We start from the raw sequence: 27,080 nt of genomic DNA, 5'->3' as shown, positions 1-27,080 counted from the left end.
GTGAACCTGAGTATAATTTGACTCTGCATTCTCAAATAACTGTACAAACATTTATTTAATGGCACGCAGTCCAACATGAGCCTCCCAAATGTGATATCAGGCTTTTACACTTAGGCATTGGTGTTTGAAAATTTGGCCTAAGAGTATGAACTTGGAAACTGTTGCACATACAAAAATAACTTTAACATGTATTGAAACAGATTTTAACGTTAAGAACAGCAGCAAAGAATGAGGTTCTTTTTCGTTTGTTTTCTGATCAATTTACATTTGTGTTTAGGAAGAGAAAAATCTGTGAACTGTATGCCAAAGTGATGGGCTCAGAAGAGGCTTTACATGTGAGAAACCACTGCCTGTTCTTTTATTTACCTTGTGGTAGTGCTACTTGTTTCTTCTGAATGGTGAAGCAAGGACAACATTTACATTTTAGTTCTCAAAAGCAATGCATGTTATGCCATATGATACCCACTTCCCCAGCTGCTGGTGAACCCTAAACACAAGAGGGAGACAAGAACAGTCTCTATACCAGAAAAGAGGATAAGAATTGTCAAAGGTTGTCTATATTATATGGGAGAGCAATGCTCCAGAGAAACAGAAACCTGCTCATTTTGTGCTGTTGGATAGTATTAACAGAATGCAGTGGCAGTCCTGTATCAGCATTGTGTGGGGGAAAAAAATCTAGTTTTGTTTCCTAATATTTACTTATTTTATTTCCAATATCCTAGCGAAGGGCTTGTTCTTTCTTTCATGTCTCATTAACTATTTCAGCCAGTGCATTATGAAGAAAAGAACTGGAGTGAAGAACAGTATTCGGGGGGATGTTACACAGCCTACTTCCCACCAGGCATCATGTCTCAATATGGAAGGTAAACTAGATAACATTGTGCTATTTTTTTTGTAATGTCTTTGTAATTGTTACAATATTCTTCCCATACAAAACACATTGAACATACAGCATATGGGTGAAATCCTGGCCCCACTGAAGTCAACATGAGTTTTGCAGTTGACTACAGTGGAAGCAGGATTTCATCCACAATCTTCAGTGAAACAGAACACCCAGGCTCATGGACCTATGTCAGCAATACAAGACTTCTTCTCACTAGGTCACTGCCTGATTTTTGCTGCTTAAAATGTTTAATATGTTCCTTCAGTGCTTTCTGAAAAAGTGATGCTGTGGCCACTGAAGTCAATGAGAAAGTTGCCATTAAGTCAATACCTGCAAGGTCAGGCTCAGGCAGAGTTAATTCAGCAATAGTCACAGGGAAGGCATAAATAGGGATATAAGTAAAATTCGTATATATAAACCCACAAACAACACCAAGCAGTTCTTACACCTAACTAGCAGCACAGGAAAATTGCTGTTCCATATGGTCCACTTCAGCTGTTAGGGATTAAAAGTGTAGTTCTGTTACTGAAGTACTTGCAGCGAACATGATAGTCCTTCCTGCACATAATGGGAACAACCCAACCCATACTTCCTTGGCAGGGGCACACTGTGGCCCTTTTAAGATTTTTCTCAAGCTGGCTGCCAGTTGTCTGGGGAATACCCTGGCCATGTTTCAGGATGCTGCGGAATCCCTGAGCATGTGGGTGCTATATTTTATTAGCCTGAGTGCCATGGAGTGATGGGGGAGGTTTACGGCTTTTGCCCACAGTCTGAGCTAATCTCCGGCAGCCGTTTAAAGTCTAACCCAGTGTTTTCTCTGTGACCACTAGAGACTCTCCCTCTGTGAAAAGGGAGTGCAATTCCTGTGGCTGTGTTGCCCAAGAAGCTTATGGAGCTAGCATCTGAACTATAGCAGCGCAGGGTCCTGAAGGGGGAGATGCAGCTTTTCCTTCTTCATCCAGAGGCATCTCTCTCTCTCTCTCTCTCTCTCTCTCTCTCTCTCTCTCTCTCTCTCTCTCCCCCACTTGTAGGGCTGCATGCTAAAGGGGAAGAGTTCTGCTGAATCTCAAAATATAAGAGCAACCCATCCCTGCAAAGGCATTATTCATATCCAGTTGTAATGGAAGAATAAAAGCAAAGCAGCCATACAGGGGAAATAAGTTCATTTAACCACAGTGCATTTCTGGAGCCTCTTAGGATTGTTCACTATTTAAGCACTAAAAGGAGACATCTTCTGAGAGATCAGTTTATGTCTTTGATTTTCTCTGATTTTCTGGCTTGACTAAAGTTAACATGTTGTACATAGCAGCAGGTAAGATGCTAACCTAAGGGAAAACCTAATGTATTTCTTTCCCTCTCCATACCAGCCCTGTAGGAATTTTGAGGAACTTAACAAGCTCTAGTGTCAAGGGCAACAATTGCTTTTAAAATGATTGCCAGCCTTCAGTTAGTGGCCTTTGACATTTTACATTTGTTTTAAAGAACCATTCGCCAGCCCCTCGGCAGGATCTACTTTGCTGGCACGGAGACAGCTACCCAATGGAGCGGGTACATGGAGGGGGCTGTGCAGGCAGGAGAGAGAGCAGCAAGAGAGGTACGGATAACCACTTTTCCTTGATCATGGCTACTGAAGACCAAAAGAGGCCAGATGTTTCATGGAAGTTTCAATCTTAATATCTGACTTGGAGTATGTCTGCATTTGGGGCTGGGGCTGAGATTCCCAGCTGGAGGAGACACATCCACGCTAGCCATCGTGAGGCTAATGCACTGAAAATAGAATGTAGCTGTCCTGACGTGAGTGACAGGGCCACCCCAAGTACATGCCCGTCAGAGACCCTAGGTGCATACTCAGGGCTAGCAGCCCCTCCCACCACTCATGCTGCTGCAGCTACTTTTCATTTTTAGCCTACTCCCTCACTGAGAGCTAGCACAAGTGTGTCTCCTTGAGTTGGGAATCATATGCCCAGCTCAAAGTGTAGACATACCCTGGGAGTGTTAGCTATGATAACTGTACTAATGAAAGAGGGCTCCCAAAATGAACAGATTCCAAAACACCACGAGCCAAAGTTTAACTATATTCTGTATATTATGAAATCCTTTGAGATATTACAAGTTAAAGTCTCAGACAAATCAGAATGTTACCAAATTCATCACTGAAGTATTAAATCCAAGCCTGTTCAATCTGTCTTCTGAATAAAAATAAACACCTCAAGCCCAACTCTGCCCTCAGATAGGCCCATACAACTTCCAGCAGAGTCCATTATTTGGTTTAGCTCGTTATGTATGTGTTGCACTAGCTATTATTTCCAGTTATAGACCCGTAAAATCTGACCTTTTTTTTAGTACAAGTGATCACTCCCTTCTTCTTCTCTCTGACAGAGGACACTTAGCTAAATTCTGTCGATCCATCATGGGCAACACAGACTGTTTGCTTGGTGGGTTTTTTGGTTTGTTTGGTTTTTTTTAAACAAATAGCACATCCAGGACTTGCTTCTCAGTCAGACCGGCACGGCAGCTGGGAGCAAGCCTCCCAGCCCAGATAGATGGACTCCCGCTAACTCTGCTTGAGCTAATGCACTAACAATAGCAGTGTGGACCCTGCAGCATGAGTGGCAGCACGGACTAGCCACTCGAGTCCCCAGTCTACCTGACCCCCTGGGTCTGGGCTTAGCCAGCGAGCCCAGGCCATCATCCCTGTCACAGCATCCTCACTGCTATTTTTAGTGTGATAGCTAGAGCAGAGCTAGCATGAGTCTGTCTCCCCAGACTGGAAGCCTGGCTTACAGCAGCAGTGTGGACAAGTGCAGGATAAAAGGACCTGCAAGTGGGCACAGATTATATTTTTATCCCCACTGTTCCTTTACTCTGGCAAAGCAGTGTAAAGGAGGCTTAGTGGGACTGAGAATCGGGTCCATGGCTTCAATTTGATATGATTATTAAAACATTATACTATCACAAGCGTTTCAGATCACCCTTCCTTCTCTTTCCCTCTACACACCTTAGCAGTGGTGGCTACAAAGACATTTACCTATTTGTGCTGCAGACACTTTATGCCCTTGCAAACCTCTGCCCTTGTTACAGCACTTTGGTTTTTTGTTGTTTTTAAAACACTGATTTTTTTATATTCCCCAAAAAGCCAAGGGATAACTCCACAATTAAGAACCTTCAGAGGTACAAATTTACACCCCATCCCTGTGATCGGCAGTCCAATCAGCATCACTGCCAAGAGATTTTCAATCTCATGAGCGACGCAAGATTAAATTTACTTTAATATTTCTCAGGCTGGGTAATGGGCTGTCTGGGAACCTTTTCGCCCCTGCCTGGTGGGATGAAACCTATGACAACTGTCTCAAGTGGGAAAGCTGCACAAGTCTCTTTGATGTTTAGCTTATAAAAAAAATAAGTTTTTTTTCATTTTCTTGATGTTACTTAATGTTACCAGCCTGTGCTTATTAAATAAAACCTGAATGTTCATGTGGTGTCATTTTTCTTCCAGATACTGTTCGAGATGGGAAAGATCTCAAAGGGTGAAATCTGGATGCCTGAACCAGAGTCAGAGGCAAGCTTTATCTCCTATGTATTTGTAGAGCAATAGCTAAACACAGTATTCTGGTTGCTAGCCCTAGCTAAGTTCTTATAGCCACATGAATGCTTCGAATCACCTGACGTTATGCATGAATTCATCTTCCCAACACTCCTGTGAGGGAGGAAATTTTTGTTTGCTGTTTTGCACATGGGTAACTAAGGCCCACAGAGAATGATTGATTTAATTGCCCAGGGCACTACTGGGAGTCTTGGAATAGCCAGGAAATGAACCTGGTTCTGCTGACGCCCAGTCCAGGTCCTTAACCATAAGACCACCCTTCTTGCCTAGCCTCTTGTCTGATTTACGTCAGTGGTTCTCAGCCTTTTCCATATTGTGACCAAATTACAACAGAAGGTTTAGTTAGAAAGAAAGAGAAGCCTATGATTTATATAATACACCAGTGAGCTCTGTACTCTCCTCTCATGGCAGAGGTGACCTAATACTGAACGTTTGCTCCTCCAGGATGTCCCAGCCCGGCCAATCACTACTACCTTTTGGGAGAGAAACTTGCCGTCTGTACCAGGACTGCTGAAGCTGGTTGGATTTTCCACTTTCTTCACTTCAGTGGCTGCCATTGGGCTGTATGCCTACAAAAAGGGGCTGTTAGCTCAAAACTAAAGAGTGTCCATGGGAAATTGCACACTTGCTGCTTTCCCCTTCCCAATCCAAGGGTTATCTTTGGAGAGGAGTCACACGGAAGGCTGGAAAGGGCAAGAGACCTTCTTTAAACGTTCCTTTGAATACCTGCATTAACACACCTAAACCATTCAAACCAGGGTCAGTTCAACAACAACAAAGATCAATTGTGGTGAAAAAAGTGGCATTTCTAATTTCCTTCTACATTAATTTGTCTTGATTGACAGCATAAAATCAATTGCATATATTTCCTAACATCTGGAGGGGACAATCCAGAGCAGAAACTTTGCAAAGGGCAAGATGCCTTTTCGATAATGTTTTCTTCCATTTGCTGTTTTATTTTTATTTTTTTAAGTGAAATTAATATCTATCTTTGTTTTAAATCCATCTCTGTGCAGAGGCTGAGTAGGTTAGAGGGCTCTTCTGTAAAATCCCTTCTGCGCGGAAGACTGACAAGCCAATCTGATTTACAATAGCAAAAAATTAATTAAAACATATTTGATTAATTATAGCTAGATACAGAACTTAGCCATGAGCTGAAGGAATAAAGATAATTAGCATCCTGGCCAGACTAGTTCAATACACCCAGAAAAAAGGAATGCAGGTGAACTTTTTGACTGTATGTTATTGAACAACTGGCCACACTTGTCTAACAGTGGAGATCTGTATCTCAGTTGTCCATTTGCTGTGGATCATGTGGACACATTATGGATCTGTCACCTTCTATCCCATACACATGTAATGCTGCTTGGCCTACTATTAAAATTGACAGACGTGAATTAGCGAAGTTATAGACCAACTGACCTAGGATAGTAAAGACACTGTTTTCAGAGTGTTAGCAGTTTCCTGGCTCCCTATTAATTTGCTGTTTCCCTTCACGTATAATCTGTACTGCCTTCTTACTGTCAAGGGAAATACATGTGGGGCTGGAATTACTGCCTTGTAAATGCCATTAATTGGATGCTTCTGCCTGTCCCACTGTTGTACAGGAAGCATTTATTGCTACATTCCAAGAATGCTTCTTATACTTGGAACTTTAGAGTGTTTGTTTGTTTTCCAAATAAACATTTTTCAGCATGTTAATTTAGAGTATGATTTAATAGTGCTTAAGGCCTGATCCTGACATCACAGAAGCCACTGGGTGGGAGGGATAGCTTAGTGGTTTGAGCATTGGCCTGCTAAACCCAGGGTTGTGAGTTCAGTCCTTGGGGGGCCACTTAGGGAACTGGGGTAAAAATCTGTCTGGGGATTGGTCCTGCTTTGAGCAGAGGGTTGAACTAGATGACCTCCTGAGGTCCCTTCCAACCTTGATATTCTATGATTCACTGATATCCAGGGGAACAGATGCAGGCCCTGAATGAACATGAATCTGCACCTCTCAGCAAAACTGAATCAAGGCTGTCATCTTATATCCTGGGATGCATAAAACCACTCAGCTGCATTCTGCAGTTCTCTCATGCTAAATGATGAGTTCAGAGAAGCCAGAGTGTGTCCACTGATTAAATTAATTTGGTGTTTACAACTTGTTTTCTGCTGGTGCTGGGCTATAGTTAGTGTGGTGTGTTCTCTAAAAGTATTAACCAAATAATCACTGTTATTAACTGAAATGGAATATATGCATTCAAAATGTGCCATTGTTATGAACTGCTTTTAAAAATGTGGATATTGTATGTATGTCCAGGAATTCCATTGTAATTCAACAGTAGTGAAATGTGCCTTTCAATAGTCCTCAAATCTTGATAAAAGGATCCATTTTGTAAAGCTTTCTTCAGATTCTTTTACTTGCATCATTTTTGTGAGTTTGCCCAGTGCTTCTACATATTTTAGACTTTGCCGTCTGCACCTATGTTAAAACTCTCGGTACATCGCATACAATAAAGCCAAAACGCCTCCAATTGATCTTAATCACCAGAGAAAGAAATCTTCTCAACCCATGTGACCTCTCTCCCAATCCTTAGAGAACACATGAATGTAGTTCATCCTGGAGTAAACTCAGTGTAGGCTCTGGTGAACCAAGGCAGGAAGCTACTTCCAAAGCGAAGGACACTTCATTGAGACAGCTTGGCACCAGTCCCCTTCCAATAAAAAGTGGGCACTGTTAGTGCCAGCACTCAGCTGATCACAACTGCCACAGTCAGAAAGGTACCGTCTCCAGTAGAGAGCACCAAACTATTTACCTCTTCACTCAAACCCATTGCATGAGAATCATCCAGGCTGCACCATTTTTTTCAGAAACCAGCCAATTTTTTATAAGATGATCCGGAGAGTTTTCATCTTCAACTTCCCTATCCATTTGACGCGTGCACACATTCTCTCTATCTTGAATTTAGTTGTTGGGGAAGGCAGGGCCGGCGCTACCATTTAGGCGACCTAGGCAATGGCCTAGGGCGCCAGAATTTTTGGGGGGCGCTATTTTGCCGGGGGGGCGGCACGTGGGTCCAGTGGACCTACCGCAGTCATGCCGGCGGACGGTCCGCTGCTGGAAAGGCTCCGGTGGAGCTGCCGCAGTCATTTCGGCGGACCGCGCGCTGGTCTAAAGGCTCCGGCAGACCTACTGCAGTCATGCCTGTGGCAGGTACACTGGAGCCTTTAGACCAGCGGACTGCCCGCCGGCATCACTGCAGCAGCTCCACCGGAGCCTTTCCAGCAGCGGACCGTCCGCTGGCATGACTGCAGTAGGTCCACTGGACCCGCGGGGGACAGCGAAATGGCCGTCCACCTAGGTCATCAGAAACCCTGGCACCACTCCTGAGGGAAAGACACAATAATACCAGCAAGGAAACCCCTTGGAAATGTTGGATTTTTAATACACTCAAAAGAACTAGATAAGTTCATGTAGGATAGGTCTATCAGTGGCTATTAGCCAGGATGGGTAGGGATGGTGTTCCTAGCTCCTGTTTACTAGAAGCTGGGAATGGGTGACAGGGGATGGATCACTTGCTTACCCCTTCTGGGGCACTTGACACTGGCCACTGTCGATAGACAGGATACTGAGCTAGATGGATCTTTGGTCTGACCCAGTATGGCCGTTCTTATGTTCAGTGGCAGTGCGACACTCTTATTCAAAGGGAGTTTGTGGCAGTCTCTCTGCAGAAAGTATTTTAAAATGGAGCATTTGGGAATTCAGTTCTGCTTAGTTCGACAAAGGAAAAAGAGCAGCTACCCATGTTATTTGCCAGACATGGGTAAGTCTTCTTAAACCACTCCAGCAATGGCCAGCTGAGGATTCCCAGCAATGCAAGGTAGTACAGAAGCAGCAAAGAAATCCTATGCCACCACGCCTCACAGGGGCAACATGTCAGGGGCGCGGCCAGGGGAAGGGAATATGGGCAGAGTGGTGCCACACTTTGGCAACCCCTAGCTGCAGGAATGGCCCTGTGGGCCGCTGCAGGCAGGCATAACCTAAAGCACCCCTGAGCTGCTCTAAGTTGCACCAGCGGTTGAATATTTCCCTGACTTAATACATTATATATGTAGCCACTGAAATACATTCACCAGTTGGAAGTGAAGGGAAATAAGCCAACGATACCCATAGCTAAAGTGGGACTAAAGCAAAGAGACACCAGTATTATTCTTTTCTAGCTTTTCCAGCTAAACACAGGCAATGCTTGCAATGTATTTCAGTGCTACAGTGATGGAATAATTCAGCAGAACCTGTCCTGAATAATTTAACATCACCCAGTGAGTGCTCCAAAACAGCACAGTGAAAAGTGCCCCTCACTCCCGTGGAGACTGTAAATGGTATTTGAAATGAAAGTGTTTGATTAAAAATTGGCATTTTAGAATCTCCTGCTGCCTTGAGGCACCATGGTGCTGCTGAAAAAGGACAGCGGTTGGGGTTGGGGCAGAGATTATGAAGCAGAAGAGAAACTGGTAAAATACCCTTTTGACAATCAGTACAACTTTACTGTTTAAACATTTGGTTTTAATATTAAACAGCCAAGTTCTTTCTGAAACCAATTTTAAGATAGAATAGGATGGAGTTTATCATCTCTGCCTGGGCTCAAATTGAGCCATTCCCATCGTTACAAGCACTACTGTTAAAACAAAAGTGGAAGCACCTCCTTCCACTGAGAGCCTTTTATCAGAAGTTGGCCATGCATACTCAGTTATGTCTTGTTACTATTTTGACACATGACTTTAGCGCTCATGAAAGATGTGTCAAAAGAGGGCTTCACTCTTCAGGGTTGTCAGTTTGCCAAGAGGAGCAGATAAGCACAGGCAAGCAGTAGTAACACAGGCTTCCTTGCACTGACTCACCTGTGCAACTATCCCCTCACCAGAGGCTCTCACTGAGCATCCTTACCCATTTCAGTAATGCACCTAGTCATTGTTTGACTTTAAGGCTAGGAAGTCAATGGATGCTTAAAATGAAGCATGTGCTTAAGGTCTGCAATGGATTTAGCTGGAGTGCTCAGCATCTTGCAGGCCCAAACCCCTGAACAGATTGAGCCAGATTCATCCCTGCTCTAATGCAAGCATCAGTACTACAAAAGAAGGGAAATGGATTGTGTCTTCTCTAGTCAGGGACTGCCAGGTACTGATGTGGTCCCCTGCCACAGACTACAGCAGCCTCAGAGCTGCCCTACTTTGCACCCCATTACCAGTGCAGAGCCTCAGAACAGCCACACTCCCTCCAATACCTTTTCCCTCAGGCCACCCCAGAACACTCCCTGGCCCAAGAGTGCTGCAATAAGGAGGGGTGGAATGAGTTTATTGTACTGAATTAGGGAATGCACGGGTAACAGGAGTGACCTATAGTTCTCCAGGGATATAATCTCCTGATTAAAAGAAAGGAGACAATGTTCTAACCCGCTGGGAAAGCCCAAGGAAACACTCAACAGTTAACCCCACAGCTAGTTCCACAGTGTGCTGTCTTTAAGGACAAATACAGTATCAAGTTACCAGCATGGAGTGACTCACTAAGCCTGACGCTAGGTCCCTCAGAATGGCCGGAGTGAGGCTTGTCTTTGTAGAAGACTAAGCTGACTCAGTCGGCAAGGCCAAGTGTCTCTGCATTATCACTTAGCTCGGACTACACACCACACAGTCCAGCCCCCTGTGGGAGATGATGGAACAAGCCCCTAGACTCTTGTAAAGGCAGGGAATGCTAAGGGCTCACCACAGGGAAATAAGGGCTAGTGAAGGAGAGACTAAGAGAAAAGGGGGAAATAAAATCTCCAAAGAGGGGGCAGTTAAGGTTAAAATCCAATTTAAAAGTATAGGGGAGGGAAATCAAGGGGAAAGACTGATATTTGATGTGTTGAAGTAAAACAGAGATCAGAGCAAACACGGATTTGGGGAACAAATGCGAGAAGAAAAAGCTACAGATCAATGAAATCAAATAAGAGCGTAGTCAAAATGTCCAGACAGTATAAAGAGAAGAATGTGCTGCAGACCCCTAACATCTCTTTTATTGTCTATCTAAGATACCATAACCGTAGGACCTGAGAGCCTCACAATCTTTAACATATTTATCCACACAACAGCCCTGTGGGGTAGGAAAGGGCTCTTAGCCCCATTTTAGAGGAGGGGCATTGAGGCCCCAAGGGACAAAGTGACTTTCCTGAAGTCTAACAGGCAGTCTGTGGCACAGCCTGGGACCTGTGGCTTCCAAGTTCCAAGCTATTGCTCTATCCTTCACTTTTAGTTTGCATAAAGGGTTCAGACATTACAAGATAACCAGTGCTCAAAGATCTGAACCTGTGTTGGGGTTGAGGTCTGAACCTGTGCTGGGTTGCACCTGACAGAGGTTAATTCAAATTCATCCTAATTTAAAGCCTGGAGGGGCAAACAGCACCCTTGTACAAGGGACAGCCACCTGTCACACACAGTTCTCTGCTCGACATTCACCAGGCTCCTGTGTTTTGGTCCCCGTTCACTAGACCCACGTGCTTACTAGCTTCCATGGGTCTGAGTAGGCTGCAGCATTGTGTCTCTCTCCTTGAGCTCTCTGCCATATTTCCTAAGCATGGACTGTCTGTAACCCCTTCACAGAAGCAGAGCCCCACAATCCTCTGGACCTGTGCTGACCCCTCAGATTTCCCAGTGGCCTAAGCACACCCTGCCCACAGCTCCAATCTTATGGATATTCTGGGTTTACAGTTTAACTCTTCAGGGACATATGATATGTGAAGCAAGCAGACACCTATAGGCTATACAAAGGTTTCTAAACACATTACTCTTTCCTCAGATAGCACAGCAGATACACGGAGCCAGACAAACATCATAGAAACATCTACATGCATTTCCCTGCCTCAGTTTTCTCACCATTCTGACATATTCTTTGGGCTTCAGTCTGAGTCCTCTAAAGAGTTCAGGAGCCTTCCTGCTCTCCAACACGTCATCACTTCCAGAACATGGCATCTCTCTGGTCTTTCCTCCAGCTCTTGCCTGTTCAAGCTTTTTGTAAAAAGTAAAATGGCTGGTTATAACTACCAGCCCCCTTGTCAGCTGACTCCCTGATCAGCCTCATCAGGTGAGCAAAATACCCTATCGGGGACCTGTTGCTTAGTCACCACCCCCTAGAGTTAACTTGAGACTTGAAAAATTGCTTTTCCTTGCATGGCAGCCAGCTCTTTTTTGTCCAAAGGTACTCCATTTAATGGATGATCAAAGTTGAATGACCTTCCACTGTAAGCCTTGTGCCATCAACCCTCGGTATTTTAGTCCAATATGGAGGTAAAGGAGGCAGGAAAGCAAAGACCAGCCTTACAATCAAATTGGTTGGACATTAGGAAGAAGCTTCATAAAGACATATACAGAGCATTCATAATCTCAGACAGAAGTCATAAACTGTAGATTCATAGATTCTAGGACTGGAAGGGACCTCGAGAGGTCATCGAGTCCAGTCCCCTGCCCTCATGGCAGGACCAAATACTGTCTAGACCATCCCTGATAGACATTTATCTAATATACTCTTAAATATCTCCAGAGATGGAGATTCCACAACCTCCCTAGGCAATTTATTCCAGTGTTTAACCACCCTGACAGGAACTTTTTCCTAATGTCCAACCTAAACTTCTCTTGCTGCAGTTTAAGCCCATTGCTTCTTGTTCTACATAGATCCCCCAAATTATCACATCCATCTTATATTGTTTAATTTTCATTGCACAATAAAGAAATATGGCCACGTCCACCCCAAATACTATAGACTGAAACAAACTTTTTGAATTGCTTATTAGCATCTTGTTAACTATTTGTGTTTAAATATTTTTATCCATAATTCTTTCTAAACTTTATTAATGTTTTCAGGCTGTGCTCTCTAACTTTTGATTTCACTTTACTAGTCACTTCCCAAAGGGTCTGTGACGGGTTGGATCAGAAACCCCCTTTGGGACTGCCACCTGATGTGCTTAGACTACCTCTGAACTTGTTTCCCCTGCCAGCTTGGGACTTCAGTGCCCTGCCTGATTTGAGCCAGACACACTTGCCTGCTACAAACACAGACCCAGATCAGAACTAGGTTCCCCAAAAGCTGCAGGCTTAACTGAAAACAGTTTAAGAAATGTTCCTGTCTCCAACACCCAGATTCCCAGTTGCCAATGGGGTCCAAACCCCAAATAAATCCATTTTACCATGTATAAAACTTATACAGGATAAACTCATAAATTGATTGCCGTCTGTAACACTGATAGAGAGATATGCACAGCTGTTTGCCCCCACCCCCCAGGTATTAATACATACTCTGGATTAAATAATAAGTAAAAAGTGATTTTATTAAATACAGAAAGTAGGATTTAAGTGGTTCCAAGTAATAACAGACAGAACAAAGTGAATTACCAACCAAAATAAAATAAAACACACAAGTCTACGATAAGAAGCTGAATACAGATGAAATCTCATCCTCAGAGATATTCCAGTAAGTCTCTTTTACAGACTAACCTCCTTCTAGTCTAGCTCCAGCAATCACTCACACCCCTGTAGTCACTGTCCTTTGTTCCAGTTTCTTTCAGGTATCCTTGGGGTGGAGAGCCAGCTGAAGACAAAATGGAGGGGTCTCCCAGGACTTCATATAGTTCCTCACTTGTGGGTGGACACCCGTCCCTCCCCCCTGTGTAGAAACCCATCTACAAGATGGAGTTTTGGAGTCACATGAGCAAGTCACATGTCCATGCATTTACAGGTGGCAGCCATTGTTCACATGCTACCTTGAACATCCCCAGGTAGATTTGTTATGTGGACTGGAGTCTTCCAAGGTTCCATTGTCCGTTAAGTGTTTCTTGATTGGGCTCTTAATATGCAAATTCCTTTCTTAAGAAGGTGGCCAAATGCCTTACTAAGGCTACTTAAAATGAAACATGTACACAGCCAATATACATAACTTTGAATATAAAAATGATACATGCATACAAATAGGATGAATATATTCAGTAGGTCATAATCTTCACAGAGATATGTTACATGGCATATGTAGCATATAACATATTCTAATTATGTCATATATACATTCATAAGCATATTTTCATAGAGCATTATGGGGTGTAACGTCACAGGGTCAAATTCATCTTTATCATAAACCCATTGACTTCAAAGTCCCATTGACCTCAGCACTGTATGAACACATTGTGAGAAACAGTCCCTGCCCTGCAGAGCTTTCAATTTAAATAGGCAAGACAGACAATGAGCAGGTCTGTACTTCAGAGGTGTGATTGCAACACATGCAGACACACCTGAACTAGGTTTAATCTAGATAGCACGAGTACCAATAGCACAGAAGCACAGCACAGGCTTCAGTGCGGATCATACAAACCCACCCATGACCCTGGATACTCATGCGGGTGGCTATCCCACATTGAAGTCCATGCTACTCCAGCTTCACTGCTATGGGTACTTGTGCTAGCTAGATCGCCGCTAGCTCACATATGGCCACACATGCTGCAATCACCCCTTTGACTGCAGTGTAGACATACCCAAATTTAGAAAGAAGAAACAAAGAGCAGAGAGAGATGGAGTGACTTGAGCCAAGTCACCCAGCCGGTCCGTGGCAGACCAAAAGCTAGCACTCAAGGCTCCTGATTCCTATGCTCGAGCCACTACCATGTAAGTGTTGTTCTGTAGCCAGGAAACCATGCCAAAAATAAAGTGTGTGGGGGTTGGAGCATTTCTGTTGCTGCTGTCATTTTCCATTACCTGGATCCTGGGAGAGAGGACAAAATAAATAAAGCTCTATAACAGCAGCAAAAATATACAAGTGAGGGAAACAGGAATCAACTTTGGTTTTGTGGTGGCATTTCCCCTCCGCCCTCCCCAGTTCTCCTCTGTTCAGCTGTACACAATGACTGGTCTTTGGCTTTGCAAATACTTGATGCAAAAATTATCGTCTTCTGCCTGCAAAAGCCAAGTTTCAATTTAGTGGAAAATAGGAAGGGCACATAAATGTGACCCCTACAATTTTTTTTTTCACACAGTTCCTCAACTTTGTACTATTTATCTTGGCTTTCCTGCCTTTGGTTGTATTTGCCATTCTGCTCTGTTACTCAGACCACTTCACTTTTTTAGTTTCTGTTCTACTTCATGTTTTCCTACCCCCATCTAACACAACCAGAGTAAGAGGAAAAGGTCACCAAAAGCTGGAGTATTTTATTAATGAGTAAGAGAACATGACAATACTGACAGGTAGTTTCAAGCAGGGTACACCTGCAATTTACTGAGGCATTGAAAAAGTCAGCCATGTCTTAAAATGACTATCCAGCCTCTGTTTTAATAGGATTCTCTTATTTGGTGCGATGGGATGCACTCTGTCTAGTATTCCAGCAGTAAGCATGCAAATGACACAACACTGGCACGCAGATGTATAATTTTGCATTTTATATTATTTTTATCGAGCATAAAGCACGTGGGATGCTCTCCCTTAAATATAAGCTTTGGCCTGTAGTTTTAATACAGGTATCCTTTATTTTCTTAAAATACGGACGGTGACCTCAGCTGATTCACTCAGAATGTGTTCCAGTGGCTTCCATTCAAAATAATATTGAAAGTGAAGCAATGGACTTAATTATTGCTGTTGCTAGGGCTTGGACCTGGCCAGTCAGACCCTCATCTTGGGACCTATTTCCTTGGATTACAGCTCAGGCATAGTCAGCTTGGTCAAAAATATTGACTAAACCTGTGCTGTCCAGCTGAATAATGAAAGGCAGCACCTAGAATTCAAAAGAGCCTGTTCTTTATATGCTTGTCACAGCTACAGCAGCTGTGACTAAACAGTTCTTGCAGACCCACTTCCTTCTAAAAACACAGCACAGCTGAGTCTGCCACAGAAATAAAAGTACCGTGTCCTGGCTAATTGACAATATCATCTCGCCAGCTCACTGACAAAACCCCAGCAAGGCTGAGAGCTCAGATGACCACAACAGTGACCCCCCACCTCCCTGCTGGCTCCTGGGGAGCTAGTTCTCACAGCCTTCCTGTGTATCCAAACTATCTACCTATAAAATTAGAACAAACAGAAACTGTAGGTTCAAAGCAGCAAATTGTTGGAAGCAGGAGAGCTAGACTGGCATCTCAGGCCCTAAATCAGAGCTGGGTCCCAGGTACATCCAGTACAGCCTGGGTAAATCGAGGGGGGGAAAGGGTAGCTGTACACCACCTTTGCAACCATTGAGTTCTGGGACCAGCTGGTCTCTGGTGCAAGCTAGAGCAGCTCAAAAGCTGCTGTGCCATCTCTATGCCACTCAAGGATTCCCCTTACATCAGAGGAATCCACTTGCAGACAATTAAGCCACCTTTCTAGCTGCTGTACACCACTGGAGCAATATAAAACAGTCAGAATGGAAATGAGCATCAGGCCCTTCATGTGGATTAACTGTACCCTCTTGTGGGAGAGGAGTTCTTCTGATGTCATGTTTGAGTTACAGGAACAGACAGACCTTTCTGCCTGAGTACGCCACCTCTTACAAAACTGGGACTCGCCCAGCTTCCGCTCTCTGCTACTTATTAAAGAAATATGTAGGAAATAACACGCTTTCTATTTTAGTTTAATATTTTCATTATCCTCTGGACTGAACTGGGAAGCATAAGCTAGAGTAGCTGTCACACTTGGTTTTGTTGAAGCATGATCATGCATTTCAAGTGTTTAGAATAACGACTGTACAATCTATTGGGACATTTGAATGCTTCAGCTCTGTAACGTTAACTTCCACATCCAAAATTATAATGTCATTTCTGCTAAGTGCACCACTGCTGTGAAAAGTGTTTTCTTACAATTTAGAGCCATGCAAATTGAAAGCCAGCAGCATGACAGCTGACAGGACTGCCTTAGTGCATTATGAATATTCTTAGATTTTTTTCCCTCCTCTTACCATTAAACTACATCCAAGGTGCAGCAACTAATGGTATCAGAACACAGGACTTGCAGATCCACTTGACAAACCTGATCACCTGGAAGTTGGGTGTCCTGCTGCATAGCCACTCCCTGGCTCCATTATTTCTTTAACAGCTTTTCATTTGCCGTGTGGAAATTGTGTTTACCAGCCCACACACAGAGTTAATATTAAAGTTCAATGAAATAAAGTTTCTAAGCAAATGAAGTTGACATGTATTTACTCAAACTCTTTCTTGGCATAGGTCAGACAAATGCGTCACTCTTTGTGCAAACAAGGGTCTACTCATCTAAAAGGAAATGACATTGATGACCAAAGGGATTTAGAGCCTAAATCTCAGTGAAATTCAATGGGAATTGCATAGCTATCTTCCTCGGGTCCCTTTGAAAATCCCAGTAGTTGTTAAAATATTTGAGGACAAGAAGTTAATAAAACACAGTGGGTGAAAATCTTCCCAGGGTCTTTACAAAATAATGAAAGAAAGAATGAAAGATTTTAAGAGTGGCTAAAGCTTCCAGCATGACAGCTCTGGAGACTGAAGGGCTCAGAGACAGCTACATCTCCTCACAGCAGGTGTAATACATAGCACAGACACCGCCGCCCACAGGTAAGTGATGTAGCATAGACATATCCTCCATCAGAGCAAGTATTCTAAATAGCATTGATGTGCCCTCCCACAGAGCAGATACGCTGTATAGCTAGGCCCCTACCAAATTCATGGCCATAAAAAAAACATCTCACGGACCATAAAATCTGGTCTCAGCCCCATGAAATCTGGGGAAAAGCACACAAAAGACCAGATTTCATGGGGGGAGACCAGAGTTTCTCAAACTGGGGGGGTCCTGATCCAAAAGAGAGTTGCAGGGGTGTAGAAAATTTATTTTAGGGGGGGTTGTGGTATTGTCACCCTTACTTCTGCTCTGCCTTCAGAGCTGGGCAGCCGGAGAGTGGCGGTTGTTGGTCGGTTGCCCAGCCAGGAGCAGCAGCGCAGAAGTGAGGGTGGCAATACCATACCATACTACCCTTACTTCTGTGCTGCTGCCTTCAGAGCTGGGTGGCTGGAGAGTGGCAGCTGCTGACTAATGACCTAGCTCTGCAGGCAGCAGCACAGTACCATACCATGTTATCCTTATTTCTGCTGCTGCTGGCAGTGGTTCTGCCTTCAGAACTGGGCTCCTGACCAGCAGCCACTGCTCTCCAACTGCCCAGCTCTGAAGGCAGCGCTATCACCAGCAGCAGCGCAGAAGTAAGGGTAGCAGTACCACAACCCCCCTAAAATAACCTTGCCACCCTCCACCCCACAACTTCTATAATTACAACACTGTGAAATTTCATATTTAAATAGTTGCAATCATGAAAGTTACGATTTTTAGAATCCTATGACCATGAAATTGACTAAAATGGACTGTGAATTTGGTAGGTCCCTAGGTATAGCACAGAAATGTCTTCCATCAGAGAAGGTACACTGTACAACACCAGCATGGCCTCACGGAAGGCACACTACATAACACAACTGAAAGGTTAATTATTGGAATTATTCTACTATTAATTTTGTGGCACTTATAGAAGAATTTGAAGGTATTTTTAAAGGGCCTGTCATAAACAAATGGTTAAGGGTTAATGTCTCTTTTACCTGTAAAGGGTTAACTAGCTCACTAAACCTGGAACACTTGACCAGAGGACCAATCAGGAGACAAGATACTTTCAAATCTCGGTGGAGGGAAGCCTTTGTCTGTGCTTTTTGGATTTTTTCTTTGTTCTCTCTGGGTTCTGAGAGAGACCAGACATGTATACAGACTCTCCAATTTTCTGAAACAGCCTCTTCTGTTCAATTTAGTAAGTACCAGTTAGAAAGGCGGTTTAGTCTTTTGATTGTTTTCTTTATTTGCAAATGTGTATTTTGCTGGAAGGATTGTATCTCTGTTTGCTGCAACTTGTATTTGTGCTGGGGGGGAGGATTCTCTCTGGTGTCTATAAGCTGAAAGACCCTGTAACATTTTCCATCTTGATTTTACAGAGACAATTTTTACTTTTTATCTTTCTTTTATTAAAAGCTTTTCAACCTGATTGATTTTTTTTATTCTGGTGTAAGACCCAAGGGGAGGGGGTCTGCATTCATCAGGGAATTGGTGGGCGAAAGGAGAGAAGGGGGGGAGGAAAAGCCTGATTTCTCTCTGTGTTAAGATTCAAGGATCACTGTCTCTCTCTCAGGGAGAGTCTGGGAGGGGGAGAGAAGGGAGGGAATGTGAATTTCCTCTCTGTGTTAAGATTCAAGGAGTTTGAATCACAGGGATCTCCCAGTGTTACCCAGGGAGGGGAGAATCTGGGAGGAAGAAAGGAGAGGGGACTGGTTTATTTCCCTTTGTTGTGAGACCCAAGGTTTTGGGTCTTGGGGTCCCCAGGGAAGGGTTTGGGGTCCAGAAAGTGTCCCAAAACAATATATTTTTGGGTGGTGGCAGCTCTATCATTTCTAAGCTAGTAATTAAGCTTAGAGGGGTTCATGCAGGTATCCCATCTTTTGGACACTAAGGTTCAGAGTGAGGAATCATACCTTGACATGGTGTGTAGCATGTGGGAAAGATAGAATCCAAAAGCCAGTAAGTTTAAAAGCAAAAGCCAGTAGAATTATTTTTTTTCTTTTCTCTCTGCTAGCCGTTGGTAAGCAGGCAGGAGGGGGGTTTTAAAACTACAGCCAGAAAAACAATTTTTTTTCCTTTTCTCCTTTCTGGCTCAGAAAGACAGCCTGAAGGCAAAGGCATTAGGGTTTAACAAGGATCTTTGTTAAACAAAGGGACTCCAGCCGTGAACAGCAGACAACCAGCAAAAGACATTTGCAAATCAATTGTTTTTTTTTCTTTCTAACTCTACGGGTATAGTAATAGTTAGAAGTCTCTGTTGCTAAGCAACCCTGAGCTGCAGCATTCCAGGCACTGAGAAGCAGAGAGCGCACCCAGCATAAGAAAGCAGAAGCAATGAGTTCCAAGGAACGGACAAGAGTGGATGCAGAGGGACAAATCAAAGAAGCCGACCATAAGCAAGATATGGAGAAGAAACAAAAAGAAATAGAAATAAAAGAAAAGGCGATGAAGATAAAACAACAAGAAATAGAACTAAAAGAAAAGGAGATGAAGATAAAACAACAAGAGATAGAACTAAGAGAAAGAGAAGAACAAGCCACAAACGAGAGATGGAAAAGCAACAAAAGGAGCTGGTGATAAAAGAAAAAGAGAGAGAAGAGAGGGAAAAAGATAGAAAGCATGAACTGGACTTAGCAAAGAATAAGCCAGATGTTCCAGCCAATCCTAACAACCCTTCTCCAGTTATTGTTCCACATCCGAAGAAATTTCCCACCTACAAGGCAGGTGATGGCACTGAGGCCTTCTTAGAAAATTTTGAAAGGACCTGCCATGGGTACAGCATCTCTGAAGACCAGTACATGATAGAGCTGAGGCCACAGCTCAGTGGACCCCTAGCAGAGGTATCGGCTGAAATGCCTAAGGAACACATGAACAATTATAAACTTTTTCAAACCAAGGCCAGAATCAGAATGGGGCTAACACCTGAGCATGCCCGTCAGAGGTTCAGAGCCCTAAGGTGGAAACCAGATGTGTCATTCACCCGACACGCCTACCACATTGGAAAGAATTATGATGCCTGGATATCAGGGGCCAATGTTAAATCTCTGGACGAGATGCTCCTCCTAATACAATTGGAGCAGTTCTTAGAGGGTGTCCCTGAGGAAATAGAAAGGTACATCCTAGATAGGAAGCCCAAAACGGGAACCGAGCTTGGGGAGATTGGAGCCAGATGGGTAGAAGTGGCAGAAAAGAAAAAAGCTACTGTCAAGGGGAGTGAATATCACAGGGGGCACACCGACAATAAACCCTATACCCGAGGGCAACCCAAGACCCCACCTACAACCCAAGGAAAGCCCCAGACTCCCTATTCTCCCACTTCATCAGTCTCCAGTAACCCACCTCGGCCCAGTGACCAGTCAGCTGGGAGATGCTTTAAATGTAATGAACTGGGACATATAAAGGCCAACTGCCCCAAGAACCCCAACCGAGTGCAGTTCATTACACCACCATCACACCAACGATCCCTAGGCCCAGATGCCTCTCAAATACCCTCGGAGCGAAGGGAAATTTTGAGAGTGGGCGGAAAGAAGGTTATCGCGTGGAGAGACACGGGGGCACAAGTGTCAGCTATCCACCAGTCCTTAGTGGACCCCAAATTCATCAACCCAAAGGCCCAAGTGACAATTTATCCCTTCATGTCAAAAGCTGTAGACTTGCCTACAGCTGAACTGCCTGTCCAGTACAAAGGCTGGTCAGGAAGGTGGACTTTTGCAGTCTATGACAATTATTCCATTCCCATGCTACTGGGGGAAGACTTGGCCAACCAGGCAAAGTGGGCCAAGAGGGTGGGAATGGTTACATGCAGCCAAGCCAGGCAAGCTTCCAGACCCATTCCTGTTCCTGAACCATCCACAGGGGCCCCGTCTGTGTTTTACCAGAGACCCAGACAGAGGTGGTGGACCTGGATCCCGTGCCAATGACGGCAACAGCCACAGTGCCTCCAGTTCAAGACCCAGAAATGGAAAAGCAACCAGCACCAGAACCGTTGCCAGCACTGATGCCAGTGCTTGCAAACCCACCTTCAACCCCAACGCCAGAGGGTGCCAGCGGGCCTGAATGGGCAGAAGCAGCAGACAACCATACCCAAGAGGCTCAGCCAGAGCCTAAAATACCACCTGGTGCACCAGCGGAGAGCGGTTCACCAACCACGAAAACAACCCCATCACCTACATAGCTTCCAGAGGGACCAAGCCCAAGTCCACAGTCTAAGGAGGAACTGGTGTCTCCAGCCTCAAGGGAACAGTTCCAGACTGAGCAGGAAGCAGATGACAGCCTTCAGAAAGCTTGGGTGGTGGCACGGAGCACCCCACCGCCTCTCAGCTCTTCTAATCGATCCTGTTTTGTTGTAGAACAAGGACTTTTATACAAGGAGACTCTTTCTGCTGAACACCAGGAAGACTGGCATCCGCAAAAACAGTTGGTGGTTCCAACTAAGTACCGGAGGAAGCTCTTAAGCTTAGCCCATGATCACCCCAGTGGCCATGATGGGGTAAACAGAACCAAAGACAGGTTGGGAAAGTCCTTCCACTGGGAGGGGACGGGCAAGGACGTTGCCAAGTATGTCTGGTCTTGTGAGGTGTGCCAGGTCAAGGCCCCTCTCCAACCACTCCCCATAATTGAGGTCCCATTTCAGCGAGTAGCTGTGGATATCCTGGATCCTTTCCCAAAAAAGACCCCCAAAGGAAAGCAGTACATACTGACTTTTGTGGACTTTGCTACCCAATGGCCAGAAGCAGTAGCTCTAAGCAAGACCAGGGCTAACACTGTGTGCCAGGCCCTAACAGACATTTTTGCCAGGGTAGGTTGGCCCTCCGACATCCTTACAGATTCAGGATCTAATTTCCTGGCAGGAAAGATCTGTGGGAAACTCATGGGGTGAATCACTTGGTTGCCACCCCGTACCACCATCAAACCAATGGCTTGGTGGAGAGGTTTAATGGAACTTTTGGGGCCATGGTACGTAAATTTGTGAATGAATACTCCAATGACTGGGACCTAGTGTTGCAGCAATTGCTCTTTGTCTACAGGGCTGTACCACATCCCAGTTTAGGGTTTTCACAGTTTGAACTTGTGTATGGCCACTAGGTTAAGGGGCCTGGTGAAACAGCAATGGGAGGGATTTATGCCTTCTCCTGGAACTAACATTCTGGACTTTGTAAGCAACCTACAAAGCACCCTCCGACACTCTTTAGCCCTTGCTAAAGAAAACCTAAAGGATGCTCAAAAAGAGCAAAAGGCCTGATATGATAGACATACCAGAGAGCGTTCCTTCAAGGTAGGAGACCGGGTTATGGTCTTGAAGGTGCAACAGGCCCATAAGATGGAAGCCTCATGGGAAGGGCCATGCATGGTCCAAGGGCGCCTGGGAGCTGTTAACTACCTCATAGCATTTCCCAATTCCTCCCTAAAGCCCAGAGTGTACCATGTTAATTCTCTCAAGCCCTTTTATTCCAGAGACTTACAGGTTTGTCAGTTTACAGCCCAGGGAGGAGATGACGCTGAGTGGCCTGAAGGTGTCTACTATGAAGGAAAAAGTGACGGTGGTGTGGAAGAAGTGAACCTCTCCACAACCCTGGAACATCTGCAGCGGCAACAGATCAAGGAGCTGTGCACTAGCTTCACCCCATTGTTCTCAGCCACCCCAGGACAGACTGAACAGGCATACCACTCCATTGACACAGGTAATGCTCACCCAATTAGAACCCCACCCTACCGGGTGTCTCCTCATGCCCAAGTTGCTATAGAACGGGAGATCCAAAACATGCTACAGATGGTTATAATCCACTCATCTACCAGTGCATCGGCATCTCCAGTGGTTCTGGTACCCAAACCAGATGGGGAAATACGCTTTTGCGTGGACTACCGTAAGCTAAATGCGGTAACTCGTCCAGACAACTATCCAATGCCACACACTGATGAGCTATTGGAGAAGTTGGGACGTGCCCAGTTCATCTCTACAATAGACTTAACCAAGGGGTACTGGCAAGTACCGCTAGATGAACCTGCCAAAGAGAGGTCAGCATTCATCACCTATGCGGGGGTGTATGAATTTAATGTGCTTCCTTTCGGGCTGCAAAATACACCTTCCAAAGGCTGGTAGATGGTCTACTAGCAGGACTGGGAGAACATGCAGCTGCCTACCTCGATGATGTGGCCATTTTTTCTGATTCATGGCCCGAACACCTAGAAAAAGTCTTTGAACGCATCAGGCAGACAGGACTAACTGTTAAGGCTAAAAAGTGTCAAATAGGCCAAAACAGAGTGACTTACCTGGGACACCAGGTGGATCGAGGAACCATAAACCCCCTACAGGCCAAGGTGGATGCTATCCAAAAGTGGCCTGTCCCAAAGTCAAAGAAACAAGTCCAATCCTTCTTAGGCTTGGCCGGGTATTACAGGCGATTTGTACCACACTACAACCAAATTGCTGCCCCACTGACCGACCTGACCAAAAAGACCCAGCCGAATGCAGTTAAGTAGACTGATGAGTGTCAGAAGGCCTTTACCCAGCTTAAGGCGATGCTCATGTCTGACCCTGCGCTAAGGGCCCTGGACTTTGACAAACCATTCCTAGTAACCACAGATGCATCTGAGCGTGGTGTAGGAGCAGTTCTAATGCAGGAAGGACCGGATCACAACTTCCATCCTGTCGTGTTTCTCCGCAAAAAACTGTCTGAGAGGGAAAGTCACTGGTCAGTCAGTGAAAAGGAATGCTACGTCATTGTGTATGCCCTGGAAAAGCTACGCCCATAAGTCTGGGGACGGCGGTTCCAGCTACAAACCGACCATGCTGCACTAAAATGGCTTCATACTGCCAAGGGAAACAACAAAAAACTGCTTCAATGGAGTTTAGCTCTCCAAGATTTTGATTTTGAAATTCAGCACATTTCAGGAGCTTCTAACAAAGTAGCTGATGCACTCTCCTGGGAGAGTTTCCCAGAATCAACTGGTTAAAAATTGTCCTTCAAATGTAAAGTCTTGTAGTTTACATACTCAGTAGTATATGTAAAGGTGCATGTGTTGTATTAATCTGTTTATTTTAAAGTTCTAGGAAGAAATCACCGCCAGTGAGGTTCCCCACTGTTTGCGATTTGGGGGGCATGTCATAAACAGATGGTTAAGGGTTAATGTCTCTTTTACCTGTAAAGGGTTAACTAGCTCACTAAACCTGGAACACTTGACCAGAGGACCAATCAGGAGACAAGATACTTTCAAATCTCAGTGGAGGGAAGCCTTTGTCTGTGCTTTTTGGGGTTTTTCTTTGTTCTTTCTGTGTTCTGAGAGGGTCCAGACATGTATACAGACTCTCCAATTTTCTGAAACAGCCTCTTCTGTTCAATTTAGTAAGTACCAGTTAGAAAGGCGGTTTAGTCTTTTGATTGTTTTCTTTATTTGCAAATGTGTATTTTGCTGGAAGGATTGTATCTCTGTTTGCTGCAACTTGTATTTGTGCTGGGGAGAGGATTCTCTCTGGTGTCTATAAGCTGAAAGACCCTGTAACATTTTCCATCTTGATTTTACAAAGACAATTTTTCCTTTTTTTTTATTTCTTTTATTAAAAGCTTTTCTTTTTAAGAACCTGATTGATTTTTTTTATTCTGATGTAAGACCCAAGGGGAAGGGGTCTGCACTCACCAGGGAATTGGTGGGAGAAAGGAGAGAAGGGAGGAGGAAAAGCCTGATTTCTCTCTGTGTTAGGATCACTGTCTCTCTCTCAGGGAGAAGTTGGGAGGGGGAGAGAAGGGGGAGGGGAAAGGTGAATTTCCTCTCCGTGTTAAGATTCAAGGAGTTGAATCACAGGGATCTCCCAGTGTTACCCAGGGAGGGGAGAATCTGGGAGGAAGAAAGTGGGGGGACTGGTTTATTTCCCTTTGTTGTGAGACCCAAGGGGTTTTGGGTCTTGGGGTCCCCAGGGAAGGGTTTGGGGGCCAGGAAGTGTCCCAAAACAATATATTTTTGGGTGGTGGCAGCTCTATCATTTCTAAGCTAGTAATTAAGGTACCCCATCTTTTGGACATTAAGGTTCAGAGTGGGGAATCATACCTTGACAGGGCCACTATCAAGTAAAAAATCATAAATTTAAAATAAGCCACTGCCACCTTAAATAAGCTGTTCACAAACCAAGATCTGCTGAGTACTTGTTAGTGGTCCACAAGAGCCTAGTTCTCCTCCTTGTCCCAGTTCGGAATTGGACTTCTCATATATTTAACATTAAGCGGACAAATAAGAGTTTGTAGGATTGGGTGCCAGGTTCTTACAGGGCTCTCTCTTTAAGTGGCTGATTCAAAGGCAAATGAAATGCATGGAAAGTCACCCATTGACTTCAGTGGACTTTTACTTATGGCTTTGTTCTGTCTCTGGCCAATGTTTTGGTTTACACTGCTTTCTCTAAAACTATGGGCCAGTTTCTCTTCTCCTTTACTCAGCTTTTATACTGGTCTAACTTCGCTTGCTTCAGGGAAATTAATCCTAAGAACAGAATCAGCCCCCTACATGTTTTAGGAATTTGTTTTAAAAGGCATAACTTTGGCAGCTTGGGATAATTATGACCCACAAGGTGGAGAATGGCCTTCATTCTCACTCTCCAGATAGGTTTACAGGTGTCTTTACTAGCATAATTTACAAAACATGCAGATGTTGCAGCTTCCCCTCAACCTTGAGAAGGCTTGTTAATTGGTTTCTCAGGAAATGGCTAGTTATCCTTCTACTGATGCTATACAAAATAGAGTTCTACTGTACAGCCCTGCAGCGGGACTGGGATCCCGGGGACCCTGCAAGAAACAATGTGGGAGTGGGTGGGAATTGAGGGGCAGGTTGGGAGCGTGATGAACAAAATAGTTCCGTGCAGGCCTCTATTCTACTGTATTATAGCATCCAGGGCAATTTTTCCTACACTTCATTATTTTCAGCAGCTCTTTCTATTGAATACTATTCAGTGACATGCCCACTAACAGTGTCTCCTTGACTTACATGTTGATGTTTAAATAAAAATGAAATATTTAAGTAACAATTTGGTAGGACAGGCTGCCTCTGGGGTTTGATACTGGGTTAAAGAGGTGGCTGTAAGCCAACCCAAGAGTATAATGCTTGAAAGTCAGAACCATTTCTTAACTATTTTGGAGCCTGTGTGAAATGTGTTGACAGGCTCAGTTGTAGTCTTGGTGGACACAAATTTTTATGGCATTCATTAGCTCAGTTGAGCACAGGGCTGGCCTTACCATGAGGCAAACTGAGGTAGCCACCTCAGGTACCAGACTGTGTGTGGGGGGACCCAGATCCACTAGGACTCGGAGTGTAGAAAATTGTGTCTGCTGCTGGTGCATATGTATTCTCTCTGCTCTAGAGGCACAGAGATGGTGGAGTGCTGTGCTGGAGGAAGGAGGGCACAAGAGACATAACAGGCAGGCAGGAGAAAAGGTGAGAGGGAATAACAAAGCAGCAGGAGCTGCACGGAGAGAGAGGAGGAGGAGCCTCTTATGAACCCCTTTAGCATCCCAGGAGCCAGGACTGATTAACACCAGCTTCTCAGGGAGCTTCCTGTTTCCTGCTGCTTCCCTGAACCCTCTTGAGGAGGACAGGCAGTCAACTGAAGTAGTAGGAGCCAATTAGGCCCTTAAGACGTTGATATCTTCCCTCACTCAGGCCCTGTTACCAGCCTGCTTATTTGTCCCCTTCAATTGAGTGTTGAGAGCCACTAGAGCTGGCACAGAACAGCAGTCATGAGTGAAAGAAGAAAACACCCCTCTGGGGCAGCATTCAGAAAACAGAAGAAAGCAAAGGAAGCTTTTCTATCTAAGCAGGAAGGAGCTCTCCTGAGATACACAAACATAAATGTTCTCAGTGAGCCTTCCGGACCCATTGAGGATGAGAGTGGTGAGGAGATGCCTGATCTTCCAGTTAGTCAGAGTGCAGGTGACCTGGCATCCATATCTCCATCTCAAATGGATGTAACCATGCACATTCCTGAAGAAAAGTGTAGATCAGAGAAGAGTGTGGTGGAGGCGCAAGGAACAGCT

The 27,080-nt window shown here is 44.6% G+C and overlaps 1 protein-coding gene across 1 annotated transcript in view; it reads left to right on the top strand.

Annotated features, from left to right (window-relative positions):
- Nucleotides 1–6,871, top strand: part of MAOA (monoamine oxidase A) — a 51,641-nt gene extending 44,770 nt beyond the window's left edge. Inside the window, exons 11-15 of the mRNA XM_050936607.1 lie at nucleotides 278–335; nucleotides 766–863; nucleotides 2,366–2,477; nucleotides 4,380–4,442; nucleotides 4,932–6,871. Of these exons, the coding sequence (XP_050792564.1) occupies nucleotides 278–335; nucleotides 766–863; nucleotides 2,366–2,477; nucleotides 4,380–4,442; nucleotides 4,932–5,087 (487 nt within the window). The 3' untranslated portion in view covers nucleotides 5,088–6,871. The remainder of the gene's footprint in view (nucleotides 1–277; nucleotides 336–765; nucleotides 864–2,365; nucleotides 2,478–4,379; nucleotides 4,443–4,931) is intronic.
- Nucleotides 6,872–27,080: the final 20,209 nt, after the last annotated feature.

Source organism: Gopherus flavomarginatus, chromosome 1 (genome assembly GCF_025201925.1).
Source record: "Gopherus flavomarginatus isolate rGopFla2 chromosome 1, rGopFla2.mat.asm, whole genome shotgun sequence".
In the NCBI taxonomy this organism is placed as follows: Eukaryota; Metazoa; Chordata; order Testudines; family Testudinidae; genus Gopherus; species Gopherus flavomarginatus.
The sequence above is the reverse complement of the archived record's forward strand: the minus strand, read 5'-3'. Positions and strand labels throughout refer to the sequence as shown.